Genomic DNA, 17,046 nt, shown 5'->3' with positions numbered 1-17,046 from the left:
CCCCGAAAAAAACAAAGATGGCGGGCTGCAGGGAAAAAAACCCGTTGGGCAGACTCCTCCCCCTCAAAACACTAAGCTCCGCCCAAAAGCACAGTATGGGATAAGACCCCCTGTGTGTCACGAACTGTGCTCGGTTGGGCACCATTCGTGACGGTGTCCGAGTGTCACAAACCGTGATTTTGTCCCAGGCACGGTTTGTGACACGCGGGCACTGTCACAAACCGTGCCTAGGCACCAAACGTGACAAAGCACCAAACGTGACGCAACACCGACACCACCTGGACTCCACAGTTAATTTGAGGGGGCCAGCGGAGACGATAGCCATGGGTTGGCTGAATGAAAAAGCAACAATAACAATAACAACAAGGCGAGGCTAAACTTTATTTACAGTGGGAGGTTCTGGGGTAGTAACACGTGGGCACAAAATGCACGGAAAATAAACAATAGGCATCTTACGAACAATGCAAAAGAATCCGTAGATTAAGGTCACTATTACAACAGCGGTAGTACAAGAACAAATATCGAAACAGTGTCTTCCATGATAACAACATGGCAATAGTAGTAGTACAAAATTAGTGCCCTAACTCATCCCACATGTGCCATTTCCCCATATCTGGTGGGGCCTGGATTAACATATCTATCTCTTGCAACACAGATATATATGACGATCGCTTGAGATATATCAAGGAGGTTTAATCCTGATTAAACCTCCTTGGATATATCTGTGTTTTGTGGAACAGATATATCTGTGTTTTGAATGACATGTATAGATTGTCAATGATTTTTTGCCCACATACAATTACAATAGAACAAAACTTATAGAACGGCACTTGGATCTTGGAACAAAGTACCTGCTATGGAATATAGCTGTAAACTTAAGTATAAATGTAATGCGGAGTTTTTTATCAGTGGCTTAAAATGTTACAAACAGCCCAGAACTCGACTAAACCTGTAACATTTTCAGCCAATGGTTAAAAAACCTGAGGCTTCTTACAGCTAAGTTAACAGCGGGTGCATTGTTTGGAGATTCAAGTGCTGTTCTAGATGCTTCCCCAACAAAAGCCGTCTGAGTGTCGGCGAAAAATCATTGACAATCTATATGTTATGTGATCTGTGAATAACACTTATAACTATAATCCAAGACACACAAAGATTGGATTCGAACGTCCCATATACCTGTGATGCATGACACAGATATATCTGTGCGTGAAAACACAGATATATGTAACGACCGCACCACATATATCTGTGTCTTGCAACACATATATATATGTGGCGATCGTTTGATATACATCTGTGTTTTGTGGAACAGATATATCTGAGTTTTGGAACACAGATATATGTAACGATCACACCACATATATCTGTTTCGTGCAACACAGATATATGTGGGGATCGTTTGATATGTATGTGTGTTTTTGGGGACAGATATATCTGTATTTTGGAACACAGATAGATGTAACGATCGCACCACATATATCTGTGTTTTGTAACACATATATATGTGGTGATCGTTCGATATATATGTGTGTTTTTGGGGAGATATATATCTGTGTTTTGTATGGTACAATAGGTCGCACGGCGGTTTGTTTTTTTCCACGCAGCGGTTTTGATTGATCACTGTGTACGTAAGAATGAGAATGGCCTGGACTTTTAAACTTACCAGGATTGTAGTCTGTACTACAGTGACAATATAAATATTTTAACCAGGCGACTAAAGATTGTTGAGATACGGTTCTTGGAAAAGTGCCCCGAAAACCTTGAAATTTACTTCCGGGTCCACGTAATAAACGTGCATCTTTATGCTATAATCTTAGGTGATTGCAAGACACACTTATTTGTTGCGATTGCACCACATATATGTGTGTCTTGCAACACTGATATATGTGGTAATCGTTCGACATATATGTGTGTTTTTTCGAACTGATATATCTGTGTGTGAAAACACAGATATTTGACGATCGCAGGACATATATACATTGTAAAATATGTTTCGTCAACACACAATTACAATGGAACAAAACTTATAGAACAGTTGTATTTTTCAGCCTGATAAAGGACAAGATCACAGTGTCAAGGCCACATACTAAAGGCAAGACAGCCATCCGATCTTCCTATTTTGAAAGTTACACATCACCAGTTCGGATACCATAACTTAGTAAGTTCAACACTGAGACAACTTTATTGGGTCAAATATATTCTGACGGCACAGTAATAAGTTTTAATTGCAAAGTGTACTTCTGCAGGACACCCGTGGAGTTGGAATGTAGTGGTGATACATCATGATAAATTGTATTTCAAGCTAAAATCCTGCTTCCAGTAGTGCTTTCAGTGACATTTGTTAACTAATGCTAGAATCACAAAGATAGCTTTGAGGGCCTAGTTTTACCGATCATCACTGTAAGAAATGGTTTCCTCGGTGCTTTATCCTTATGCGTCATAGGCTGGCCTGTAACGCACCGAAAAACTGTTCTCCAGATGTCGGGACACATTTTGTTTAGACCTGTGCTGAAGCAGTAGGGGACTCCCGCTGAGTTGTCGGGCGAACGCTCCGGACGTGTCGGCTAAAATTTTCCCGACATCTGGAAGAACCCTCATTAAGACCATAAAATTCCTGTTTAGGCGCAGAAAAAGCCGTCGCCTGCCAGATATCTGCAGTCTAGACATCAAGAAAACCGCATCCGTGAAACAGATGTTGGGCATGAGAAACGCGTGTCCTAGCTGATGAGCAGGTAGTCTGTACAACGCAAACTCCAGCTGTCTGGGGGGTTCTATCCCCTCCCCGCGGGGAGGCGAGCCGGGGCGGCGAGCCGTCACGGGGTTGAATTCAGGCACGGGACACGGAATGAAAGGCAAGAAAAACTGTGTTCCAAAACGCAGATATATCTGTTCCCCAAAACCCAGATATATATCGAACGATCGCCACATATCTGTGTTCCAAAACGCAGATATATCTGTTCCACGATACACAGATATATATCGAACGATCGCCACATATATCTGTGTTGCAAGACAAAGATATAAGTCTCTGATTTTTTCTCTAAAATTCTCTCAAAAACACAGGAAATGCCCTTTCAGAAGGTTCAATTCTTAAAATTTGAAACACCCGAGCGTCCACTTTTCTACGTCAAATGTTTTTTTCCAAGGTGGATCTATTTGTATCACCAGCGGAGTTAAAATCCTAGAAAAACTGCTAACTTTGTCTCTGATTTTTTCTTTAAAATCCTCTCAATAACACAGGGAATGCCATATCAGAAGGTTCCGTTTTTAAAATTTCCCAGGGGGGCATACCCCCGGACCCCCCTAGGAAGCTCGCGCTTGCGGCGCTCGTCTCGCGCGCCTACGGCGCTCGCTGGTCCCTCAAACATTAAAAAGAACCCCCCTCCCCGGTCAAAATCCTGGCTACGGGCATGCAAGTCTAGTCGAGTTCAGCTCTGTTTCTATCATTTTCAGCCACTGATAGATTAAAAAAAAAACTCTTTACTTTAACAGCTAAATTCAATAACAGATATTTTTTTCAAGATTCAAGTGCAGTTGTATCAGTTTTGTTCTATAGTAATTTTTTTGTGGGCGAAAAATCTTTGACAATCTATATATGTCATTCGAGCAACACAGATATATCTGTTCCACAAAACACAGATATATATCGAACGATCACCACATATATCTGTATTACTAGACACAGATATATGTGGTGTAATCGCAATATATATGTGTGTCTTGCAACACAGATATATCTGTCCCCAAAAACACAGATATATATCGAACGATCACCACACATATCTGTGTTGCAAGACACAGATATATGTGGTGCGATCGCAACATATATGTGTGTCTTGCAACACAAATATATGTGGTGATCGTTAAAATTGTCTCATTATTATGCAAATCAGAATCTGATTTGCATAATTATATCCAATCACTACAAAGTATCACGTAAGCTATCTACATACCAAAAATCATGACCATCCATCAAGCCCATCTTGAGTCATAGTGTTTTCTCATTTATTATGCAAACGAGGTCTTCATTTGCATAGTTGATATCTATTAATATTTCTCTCCTCCTCAGTTACATATGTCACATATATAAGAGTCCTATCATGGAATTTGGCGGATTAGATACTGATTTGCATAATTAGTATCTAATCATGTAGATTATCACTCAAACTATCTACTTACCAAAAATCATGACCATCCATCCGGCCCTTCTTAAGTTATTCCTTTTCAAAGTCTGAAGCAAAACCTGCTCCTGCAGTTCCAAAAAAGCCGCTAGGGGGCCAAAACCTATACAACTTACTCTCTGTCCAAAGAGCTATCTACCACTCAAAAATCAGGACCATAGCATGTCCAGAACATGAGATTTCGAAACAGGAAGTTCCGCTGCAGTACCTTAACAAGCCGCTAGGGGACCCAAAATCAAATCATTTTCAGGTCTCATCAAGACCTACCCACCTACCAAATATCAAGACAATCCATCCGAGCCTTCTTGAGTTATGCTGTACGTTACAAACAAACATACATACACACATACAAACGCTACCTTATGCATAACCTTCTCGGCGAAGGTAAAAACCCGCCGTGCGCCCTATCGTACCATAGAAAACACAGATATGTCTGTCCCCAAAAACACACATATTTATCGAACGATCACCACATATATCTGTGTTGCAAGATATATGTGGTGCGATCGTTACATATATATGTGTTCCAAAACACAGATATATCTGTTCCACAAAGCACAGATATATATCGAACGATCACCACATATATCTGTGTTCCAAAACACAGATATATCTGTTCCACAAAACACAGATATATATCAAACGATCGCCACATATATCTGTTTTGCAAGACACAGATATATGTGGTGCAATCGTTACATATATCTCTGTTTTCACGCACAGATATATCTGTGTCATGCATCACAGATATATGGGACGCTCGAATCCCATCTTGGTGTGTCTTGGATTATAGTCATAAGTGTTATTCACAGATCACATAACATTTTGATTGTCAATTATTTTTCGCCGACACACAGACGGCTTTTGTATGGGAAACATCTAGAACAACACTTGAATCTCCAAACAATGCACCCGCTGTGAACTTAGCTGTAAGAGTCAAGAAGCCTCAGGTTTTTTTTAACCATTGGCTGATAATATTACAGGTTTAGTCGAGTTCTGCTCTGTTTGTAACATTTTCAGCCACTGATAAAAAAAAACCTCCTTATTACCTTTCCAATAAAGTTAACAGCTTAGTTCCATAGCAGGTACTTTGTTCCAAGATTCAAGTGCTGTTCTATAAGTTTTGTTCCATTGTAATTGTGTGTGGGCGAAAAAATCATTGATAAATTATATATGTCATTCGAGCTTCACAAATATCTGTGTTTTAAAACGCAGATATATCTGTTCCACAAAACACAGATATATCTCAAGCGATCGTCATATATATCTGTGTTGCACGAGATAGATATATGTGGTGCGATCGCAACATATATCTGTTTTCCAAAACACAGATATATCTGTTCCACAAAACACAGATATATCTCAAGCGATCGTCATATGTATCTGTGTTGCAAGATATAGATATATGTGATGAGATCGTTACATATATCTGTGTCTTTACGCAAAGATATATCTGTGTCATGCATGGCAGATATATGGGACCCTCACACCACATATATGTGTGCTACAAAGCAAAGTTGGATGTATTAGAGAGTAATTTTACTTTGATATGTGCCGTGAAATTGCCAGTACATATCAATATTCTTTCCTTACAACAATTTTACGGCGTCCACAGAGTCCATAAAAGTCGTCTCACAAGAGTGCATTGTTACTTTGAACTTTAAGATAAAAATGTTTTACGTTGCAAATTGAGACTTATCTTATCTTGGCCAGGAAGGTTTTAGCCTACAAGGGCAATTGTAGCATTTTCATTTCAATCGTTCAAAATGGGCCTTGATGTATTGGTGCTGATATCTTACCTTAGCTCATTTTTTAATGCTGCAAGTGTGAAAATTGCGTCATTTACCACAGTTGTATTATAGTATAGATTTCTTCACAGTATGGAGACTGTTATTTGAAATTGATTGTTCTCTTTCGGCTTCATCTGTTGCATGTTGCAACGTCCACGCAGAATCGTAACATTAACTCAGTATTGATGCATAAGGACATGATTTGCATATTTCACATCTATATGTGTCAGTCATCTCATAAGCTTCCGAAAGTCATGACGATTCATTAATATCATTCTTCAGCTACTCTACTTCAAATTTAGGAGCAAAATTGGGGTCAAAACCCACACACTTCTTTTCGAGCCTCAGAGCTGTCTAACTTTGAAAATTAAGACCATGGCTTATAATCGTGATACTTCTAAGAGATTAATCTACACATGACTAACCTAACCTGAGTGTACATTTGTGCATGTTACGATGTATCAATATTTTGTGTGTGTGTGTGGGTGTGTGTGTGTGTGTGTAAGTAAAGCTTAACATGAACATGTATGTGTCCCCTTTTGTATATATGTGTGAGTAATGCTGAACATATGTGTGTGTGTTCCTCTTGTATAGCATTTGTGGGTGCAATTACGCATACGAAAGCATGATAGGCTGGTCATAGGAGGCATTTACAGGAGTCCATCCTCTGACCAAAGGATGTCTACAGAGCACTTGATACACCTTCTCCAAGTAGTTGTGGGGTCAAATCCCACACACCTCATAATCGCAGGAGACTTTAACTACCCTGAAATTGACTGGAAACAAGTCACTTCATGTGCAAACGAGACTCACCCTTCCCATCAATTTATACGTTGTATGCACGAAAATCTTCTGTACCAGCATGTCTTCAAGCCGACTAGGTACAGGGTAGGAGAGTCACCGAACATTCTGGATTTAGTTTTAACCAATGAAGATGGGATGGTGGAGAAAATTGAGTACCTTCCAGGCATCGGACTAAGTGACCATATAAGGATTCAGTTTGAAACCAAGCTATACACTGACAGAAGGGACGGTCAAAAGCCAAGACTCAACCTATACCGCGGCGACTATGCCAATATGGTTGCGGACTTATCCGGTACTGACTGGGACTCCAGGCTTGAGAACAAGTCCTTCGACGAGGCGTATAGTGTTTTTAAGGACATCCTACAGGCCAGCATTGACTTACACATTCCCAACACGAGAAAGAAGGCGTGCAAGAAGAACTTGTACACCACATCAGAAGTCAAGAGACTAAGCAAGAAGAAGCGGGCCAGTTGGGACCGTTACACTGCCTCCAGAGACGTGGTGGACTACGCCCGCTACGCTGCTATACGTAACGACATTAGAAGGCTCACCAGGAGACTCCGATACGAGTTTGAATCCAACCTTGTCCAGGACATAAAACAGAATCCAAAGTCATTTTGGAAGTATGTCAACTCCCGTCTGAAAACAAGAACTACTATCGAAGACCTGAAGAGGACAGACGGCACCATGACAAGTAGCAATAAGGAGAAAGCTGATACCTTAAACCAATTCTTCTGCAGTGTGTTTACGAAAGAAGATACCGACCACATGCCAGTGATGGAAGCCAAATACTATGGGCCTCCCTTGAAGGACGTCCTAGTTACCCCTGAACTCATGTTGAAAAAACTGAGAAACCTTAAGAAGGGGAAGTCCCCCGGACCCGATGGGTGGCACCTCAAGATCCTGGCTGAGGTCGCAGAAGGAGTCGCCAAACCACTCGCCATCATCCTCCGTAAGTCTTTAGATGAAGGCCGCCTGGCAGATGAATGGAAGCTCGCCCATATAACCGCTGTACATAAGAAGGGACCGAAGACTGAACCCGGAAACTACCGCCCGATTAGTCTCACATCCATCATTGTGAAGCTCTTCGAATCTGTTATCCGGGACGTGATCGTAGACCACATGATGTTGAATGAACTGTTCTGCGACCAGCAACATGGCTTTGTGCCTGGCAGATCTTGTACAACACAACTGATAGCCACCATAGACCAGTGGACTCAAGCGGTAGAAGATGGTGAACCCTTGGACGCCATATACCTTGACTTCAGAAAGGCGTTTGACTCAGTGCCTCACGCACGTCTGTTGTACAAACTGAGCCAGTATGGAATCAGGGGCAAGTTACACGGCTGGATCCAGGCTTTCCTAACGGACAGGAAACAGCGAGTGTGTGTTGACGGCGAAATGTCTGACTGTTCCGCTGTGACAAGTGGAATTCCCCAGGGATCCGTACTTGGACCGATTCTTTTTTTTGTGTTCATTAATGACATGCCTGGATTTATCAGTAGCACCTGTAATCTCTTCGCCGATGACGCTAAGGTGTTTCGCCGAGGGAACTCTCCACAGGAGACAGCCGTCTTGCAAGCGGACATTAACAACCTGGCAGGCTGGTCTAACGACTGGCAGCTCAGCTTCAACATTGAGAAGTGCAAACGAATGCACATGGGTATGGAAACCCTTGCAAAGAGTACGAGATGCAAGGTCACATTTTAGATGAGACCAGTGAGGAGCGTGACCTTGGTGTTACCGTCGATCATGAACTCAAATTCCACGCCCATTGTACCGCCACTGCTGGCAAAGCTTTTCGAACCCTTGGTCTCATCAGGAAAAGCTTCCAACGGCTTGACGAGAAAACTGTGCCCATATTGTACAAAACCATGGTTCGTCCAATAATCGAATACGGAAACTTCATATGGGGCCCACACTACAAAGGTGACCAGCAACTGCTCGAGAGAGTACAGCACAAGGCGACGCGACTTGTTCCTGGTTTTGCCGACATCAGCTATGAGGAGAGACTACGCCGCCTCAAACTTCCAACCCTTGAACACCGCCGTAAGAGAGGTGACATGATACAGGTGTTCAAGTTCGTGAAAGGATTCGACCGTGTCAACCCAAGCCGCCTGTTCAACTTCAATGTTGACAGACGCACCAGAGGCCACCCATACAAGATGGTCAAACCTCAAGCTAAGAAGCCGGCCAGGTCGAACTGCTTCAGTGTCAGGTCTGTCAACTCATGGAACAGCCTCCCCGCGGATGTTGTAGCTGCCGAAACTGTGAACACCTTCAAGTCAAAACTGGACAACCACTGGAGGGGACTGGAGTACTTGCCCAGCCCAACATAAACTCTACTCACAAACTCTGAACACTTAGCTTAAGACGCGGATCTTATAGGCAATATGCCTCCTATCCGAACACTATGTTATGTTATGTGTATATATATGTGTGAGTAAAGCTGAACATATATGTCTGTCCTCCTTTGTATATATCTGTGTGTGAGTAAACTTGGACATATATGTGTGTGTGTCTTCCCTTGTATATATATATGTGTAAACCTGAACATATATATATGTTAAGCCTTCCTTATATATTGTAACTTTTTTTCTTTATATATATGTAATTTTGCAACACTTGGCCCCCGATACCTGCCCAGTTTGAGGCAATCAATCTGGAACATAACCTCATCGAGACAGTGTCTCCGAGAGCCTTCGTCGGGTTCAACAGCTTGTGTAGGCTAGAGGTCGAAGAAAATCAAATGAAGGCGGTTCCTTTTGAGGCTCTGTCCCTGATCCGCCATAATGCAACAGTTCTTTGGTCAGATGTCCATCTCGGCAACAACCAGATAAGCACGGTTTTGGAAAGGAATTGGAAGAAAATCGTAGACACACGACTGACCATACTTCTCCAAGGTAACCATCTTTACTGTGACGGTAGAATGCGATGGCTGGTCTGCAACGCCAAGTTCTCGGCCCTCGGCGTCATCTTCCAGGCTGACCATCTCCAGTGCACGTCCCCGTCTGAACTGACCGGCTTCGACTTCAAATCTCTCCACACAAACTCATTCTGCTCGTCCACAGAGCCAGGAACATCCCCGATCACCATGACATCTAAATTTCAAATGGCGGAAACCACAACGCTACCAGCAAAATTATTGAAGACGACAAATTTTGCACTCCTGAAGACATCGATGAAATTAACATCTGGTACCACGGACAGTACCCGTAGCCTCGTATTGGAGAAGAATCTCGATGACGGACAGCTAAGTCGTATGGACTATCTGTACATACCTGTCAGATTTACTTTCGCCTTAATAGATTTAATCGGTGGGACGGCAGTTGTGATGATGATATACAAGCGACATTTTTCCAAGAGAAGACAAAATCCAGTCCACAGACTGCACGGCGTCATTATCAGTTCTCAACTCGTCAGTAATCAGATGTACCAACACTCTGGATCTGCCACAGGGGACGCAAATAACACAGCTGAGATAGAAGACGAAACTGAGGAGGTTTCAGCAAGGCATGATCCGGCCCCAAAACGACAAAGAGTCACCATTAACACATCTGAACTGATCTCTCATTGGCTACACAAATCCTCCGGATCCGCTATCAACAACGCAAGCAAGGACACGGAAACGACAGAAGAAACCGAGCAGAACTCGGAGCTGACACCTTACCGTACTGTACTTTTCGATGCCATCAACAACACCCTGCGTATCGAGCCATACAGCAGTGTTAATTTGAACGAAATCAGCAACGAAGAAACAAATAATGACTTGCGTCCATCCCAACTAGGAGGCCCAAGACGAACATGATATTTAACCGTACTGCATCACAACTATAGACCAAATTGGCGATCCCTAGGCTTAGACTGACATAAATATTGCAAGAGCATATCAAATAACCCGGCCGAAACGACATCTACAGAGGGCAAAAAGATTACACACGACTTAAATTGACAAAAATCTCAAACAAAGGTATAGATGGGACCACATTTGACATGATTTAATGCTTACAATGTATGTTGCAGCAAATGTGATACATATGTGATATCTACTCAAGTAATGGCTATATGCTAGTTATTTTGGACGACATCAGTAACGACCAAACGAATGTGACGTCTGGTGGCATCTCTGTATCACGTGGAAGCCGAGAGGTCCAACAGGACGATGTTATGTCAAGCTCATTTTGCTCTCTTATAGCAAGTCAAATTAACCTAAAACGACGGCCAGAGAGCACAGACACGAATAAAAAAACACATAGAGGGCCAGTGATGGCGCTGTTTGATCAGGCTAGCTGAAAACCTCGCAAATATTACATAAACCGTTAAAACTAAATTGATGTATGTCACTATGATATCAGATTTTTATCCAAACAAAAAGAGATGCTGAGAAGTGATTGATTTGCCTTTACTAGAGAATAGCCTATAATGATTCATTAAGGTCCAAAATGTATCAATTTTTCAACGGCCATGTTTACATCTGCCTACCTCGATTTAATGTCAAATGACCCAAGAGATTTACATATGCCATCCATGCACGAATTACCCGGTAATAATATCTAGTTTTGTTCTACTTTCAATTAATCTAAAGCGTGCAGTGCGTGACTAAGTCTTAAGCTTGTAGTGATCCAATTGATGAAAAGGTTGCAGTGTCTGAATTGATTTAGAGATTGCAGTTCCTCAATAATCTAAAGCATACAGTGCGTGAATTAGACTAAAGTTCGTAGTGCGGTAATTACTCTGAAGCTTGCAGACTTGAAATAGCATAAAGCTCGTAGTACATCAATTGAATTAAATCTAAATCTTGCAATGTACAGCTTGCGGCTGGACTCCAGGCTACGTTGGGAGCGGACCAAAGCTAACAAGGCTGGACTACAGGCTAAAGTAAGCCGTCCTCTACAGTCTGCTATCTGTTGTTTTCTTGTCTAAGTGCCTTCTTAAGAAACCCAAAATCTTGAACCAAGAGTCTTCCTGGGCAGCAACAACATCTTTTGGATTTCCACCAAATGCAGTGAAGACACCTAGAAAATTACCCAACAAAGGTTAAGCAAAAGAAGAAATACACTGCACGAAATGGCCTCGTTTCCCGGCGTATACGTACCGGGATTTTTCTGTATTTTTGTCGGATACTGACGGATACTGACGGATACATGCGGATTCGTGTAACGTATCCGACTATTTCCGCACCGGTATATGGAATATTTCCTGAAGAATCCGAAAGTAGGTATTTTCGACGAATACGGAGCCGTACACTGTACGGAAATGCCACAGATCCTGACGGATGCGTACAGGGATTTTTTTGTATTTTTGGCGGATACTGACGAATCCAACCTAACGGATCCGAAAATTTCCCCACCGGGATCGGGAATATTTCCGGAGGAATCCGAAAATGGGGTATTTTCGACGGATACGGAGACGTACACTGTACGGAAATCCTGACGGATACGTACAGGAAGTTTTCTGTATTTTTTAAAAGAAAATTGCGGATACTGACGGATACAAGCGGACTGTGATCCGGAACCTCAGATCCGGAGGAATACAAAAATAGAAATTTTCGACGGATATGGGGCCGTACATTGCACGAAATTGCCCAAGATCCTGACAGATCATACGTACAGTGTGTATTTGCCACGGATACAGACTGATCCAACATACAGACTTTCTACAATCTTTGACATATTGTGACTCTGAATATGTTTGTATTTACCACGAATATGTACAAATCAAACACACAAAGTTTGATAGAATGGTTGATTATTCATAAATACGCGTGCATTCTTAATCTAACGATACCCAAAGCATTATTATTCAATGACAGGAAGTTTTGGGAAAGCCTGAATGTAAAATTATTTCATATTTCAACATATATGCATTTCTAAGTTCAAAAACTATCAAATACAATACGGAAGTTCTATGTGGCTAAATAATCCATTTCGTTTAAGTGACAGGCCGAGGGACATCCACATACTCAAAGCACCTCTGCATATGCAGGTTAATGTCGGTAAATTGGGGTTGTGTAAGCACAATTGTTATAAAATGTATTACAATTAACAACCATCACATGGTGGTAATATTTACTGCCGTATAGTGCACTTGGACCAAAAATTTCTACATGTTCTACATATTCTACTAAAGTAATGAAAGCCTTATTTGTGGCCAGTTCTTCGTCTAAAAGATATTAGATACAAATAATTTCAAATACAGAGGTTGAAAATAGAAACTTCAAAGTAACATTATACTGTCTGAAAAACTCCCATGATGACAACACGCCACATTTTACACGTAAGTAGTATATGCCGTGGAACTGCATGTGTATAATCGTCCTCTCCCCATTCTATGACTACAACTGAGTTCACTTCTTCCATGCACTCTTGGTAAGGTACAGGCAAGGCTGATTTCTTCTGTATCTAGCATGTTGGACTCAGCTTGGGGTTCATCTTGTGATGAACCAGTTCCTATATGATAAAACCAAATGATGAATAAATATCAATTCACATTCTTAGTATTTAAGTAACATGTCACATGATTTTGACATAACTGTGATCAAGGAGGTTATATAGACTATATAACCTCCTTGCTGTGATGGGCTTCGTTTCATCACAGCAGCTAACAAAAAACATGGGACAATGGGTATCTATCATGCCTGTCTCAGCTAACATTGAAGTGTACCGATGATGGACTTAAGCCTTACCGAAGGAGCCTGAGGTACTCTGAGCATCTGACAGCTGATTGCTTTGTTCCAAGCCAAGCTAAGGTCCTCACAACATGTGCTGCATTTGTGAAGGAAGTATCTGCCGATGCTGTATAGGATATATATATAAAGTGAAACAATGACAAATATTAAACATATCACATAATCACATTTGTAAAAAATGAATCTGGCATCGTTTAATTGAATACGTAAAACTTACATTCATAACTTGAATATGATATTGATCAAACATGTACAGCTATAACTGAATGCAATAATCACTGAAACACACTACTACCTCCACATAAGTTCCAGCTCACTATCCACAAACTGTGGGACCTTTGGGGGACAAATACTTATGACATTCTCTTCCGTTACAGGATATCTTTAATCATCTTTCCCTCAACCGCTTGCTATGTTGTATCTGAAACGTTAACCAGACACAAATGTCTGTTGACCATTGGCAAGAACGAACAAATTGAAAGCTATAAATTTCCTAGATCCTAACGGTGTAGAAGTGCAGGTCGACTGGACAATTCTTAAATGTCATGCAAATGTGATGATATGTCAAGCCACAATAGGAGGATAACTGACGTTCAAACTAGTTAGCGGAAACAGGAATTTTCCAATTTGTACTTACCAATGGGCAGTCCCTCTAAATGATGAATCGACTCCCTACCAACTTTACAAGGGGGAGGGGGGCGACGAATATTGCATGCACGAAGAAGACTACTTCGCAATGCCGCGCGTTTGAGTTTACACCGAATCCCCTTCGACTCTCAAGTCACTAAAAATCACTGGTCGACCAGGGTAGACTCTGACGATGCCATGTTAAGAACAGAGAGTGATGAAACGCCCACTGCACGAAATGGCCACGTATCCTGACGGATCCGACGTATCCGGAATCGGGCCTCATGGCGTTTCCGAGCGAATCCGGAAAAATCCCAGTTCACTGCTCGGATACTGAAGTGCCCGCAGATCCGACCAATTCCGACGCCGTATTCTTCTGGATTCGTGATGCGCCTCGGATACCCGAAGATATTTGCGCGGATCCCTCGTTTTTTGATATTTGGAATGTTCGGATTGTTTGTATGTCGGTAATTGCTTCGGATCCTGCACTGCACGAAATGGCCACGTATCCTGACGGATCCGACGTATCCGGAATCGGGCCTCATGACGTTTCCGAGCGAATCCGGAAAAATCCCAGTTCACTGCTCGGATACTGAAGTGCCCGCAGATCCGACCAATTCCGACGCCGTATTCTTCTGGATTCGTGATGCGCCTCGGATACCCGAAGATATTTGCGCGGATCCCTCGTTTTTTGATATTTGGAATGTTCGGATTGTTTGTATGTCGGTAGTTGCTTCGGATCCTGACGAATAAATACACACGGCACGGCATGATCTCATTTCCTGACGAATCCAGCAGATCCGGAATTGCGCATCATAGCAGATACGGAACGTTTCCGATTGGATCCGATGCACCTCAGATCAGACAATTCCGGCGCCGTATACGTCTGGATCCTTCATACGTTTCGGGTACAGATACGGAACGTTTCCGAGCAAATTCAGACAATTACCAGGTACACCTCAGATCCGGCAATTCCGACGCCGTATACGTCTGGATCCGTGATGCGCGTCGGATACCTGAGGCTATTTGCGCGGATCCTTCGTTTCTAGATATTTGTCAATATGGCAGAGATGTTCGGATTGTTTGTCGGTAGTTGCTTCGGATCCTGACCAACAAATACACACTGCACGGCACGCGGCATGATCTCAGATCCTGACGAATCCAACAGATCCGGAATTGCGCATCATAGCAGATACGGAACGTTTCCGATTGGATCCGATGCACCTCAGATCCGACAATTCCCGCGCCGTATACGTCTGGATCCTTCATATGTTTCGGGTACAGATACGGAACGTTTCCGAGCAAATTCGGACAAATACCAGGAACACCTCAGATCCAGTAATTCTGATGCCGTATACGTCTGGATACGTTTCGGGTACAGATACAATATCTACTCGGATCTTTCAATTTTTTATGTATTTGCCAATATGTTAGAAGTTCAGATTTGCCAATATGTTAGAAGTCATGAGCTGTCTCGGATCCTGACGTGTACGGAACACGGATTCGTGTCGGATATCCAAATTACCCACAAGACACTTCTGGGCGCGACAAACGTTAACGGTTTTCTTTCGGTTAACAGCACAGACAAGAACGGCGTTTCATCACCTTCTGTGCTTAACATGGCATCGCCAGAGTCTACCATGGTCGACCAGTGATTTTTGAGTGACTTGAGGAGAGTCGAAGGGAATTCGGTGTAAACTCAAACGCACGGAATTGCGACGTTGTCTTCTTCGTGCATGCAATATTCGTCGCCCCCCTCCCCCCTTGTAAACGCTGGTAGGGAGTTGATTCATCATTTTGAGGGACTGCCCTTTGGTAAGTACAAATTAAAAAATTCCCGTTTCTAACTAGTTTTGACGTCAGTAATCCTCCTATTGTGGCTTGACATATCATCGCATTCGCATGACCATAAGAATTCTCCAGCCGACCTGCCCTTTTACGGCGTTAGGATCTAGGAAATTTAGAATTTCAATTTGTTCATTCTTGCCAATGGTCAGCAGACATGTGTGTCTGGTTAACGTTTCAGATACAAAATAGCAAGCAGTGGAGGGAAAGATAATTAAAGATATGGAAGGGAAGAAAATGTCATAAGTATTTGTCCCACAAAGATCCCACAGTTTGTGGATAGTGAACTAGAACTTATAAGGAGGCAGTAGTGTGCCTCAGTGATTATTTCATTCAGTTATAGCTGTGCATGTTTGATCAATATCATATTCAAGTTATAGATGTAAGTTTTACGTAGTCAATTCAACGATGCCCAGATTCATTTTTTTACACTTGCGAGTATGTGATATGTTTAATATTTGTCATTGTTTCCATTTATATATATATATATCCAGTACAGCATCGGCAGATACTTTCTTCACAAATGCAGCACATATTGTGAGGACCTTGGCTGGGAACAAAGCAATCAACTGTCAGATGCTCAGCTGCTGAGTACATCAGGCTCCTTTGGTAAGTCCATCATCGGTACACTTCAATGTTAGCTGAGAGAGGCATGATGGATATCCATTGTCCCGTGTTTTTTGTAGCTGCTGTGATGAAACGAAGCCCATGTCAAAATCATGTGAATGTTCCTTAAATACGTGAATTGATATTTATTCATCATTTAGTTTTATCATATAGGAACTGGTTCATCACAAGATGGACTCCAAGCTGAGTCCAACATGCAGATACAGAAGAAATCAGCCTTGCCTGTCCCTTACCAAGAGTGCATGGAAGAAGTGAACTCAGATGAGGTCAGAGAATGGGGAGAGGACGATTATACACATGCAGTTCCACGGCATATGCTACTTACGTTTAAAATGTGGTGTGTCATCATGGGAGTTCTTCAGACAGTATAATGTTACTTTCTATTTTCAACCTCTGTATTTGAAATAATTGTATCTGATGGCTTTTAGACGAAGAGCTGGCCACAAATAAGGCTTTTATTACTTTAGTGGAATATTTAGAACAT

The 17,046-nt window shown here is 42.1% G+C and overlaps 1 protein-coding gene across 1 annotated transcript; it reads left to right on the top strand.

Annotated features, from left to right (window-relative positions):
* The first annotated feature begins 8,649 nt into the window (after positions 1–8,649).
* Positions 8,650–9,114, top strand: LOC136424026 (uncharacterized). Its single transcript, XM_066412428.1, has one exon. It carries the CDS (start codon positions 8,650–8,652, stop codon positions 9,112–9,114), a length of 465 nt encoding a protein of 154 aa, XP_066268525.1.
* The last annotated feature ends 7,932 nt before the right edge of the window (positions 9,115–17,046 follow it).

This window comes from Branchiostoma lanceolatum, chromosome 18, assembly GCF_035083965.1.
Source record: "Branchiostoma lanceolatum isolate klBraLanc5 chromosome 18, klBraLanc5.hap2, whole genome shotgun sequence".
NCBI lineage: Eukaryota > Metazoa > Chordata > Leptocardii > Amphioxiformes > Branchiostomatidae > Branchiostoma > Branchiostoma lanceolatum.
This window is presented reverse-complemented; position numbering and strand designations above follow the sequence as displayed.

Bases quoted from the DNA above. Each gene is read 5' to 3' on its own strand.
- LOC136424026 (XM_066412428.1), top strand. From the start codon at position 8,650: ATGGTTCGTCCAATAATCGAATACGGAAACTTCATATGGGGCCCACAC.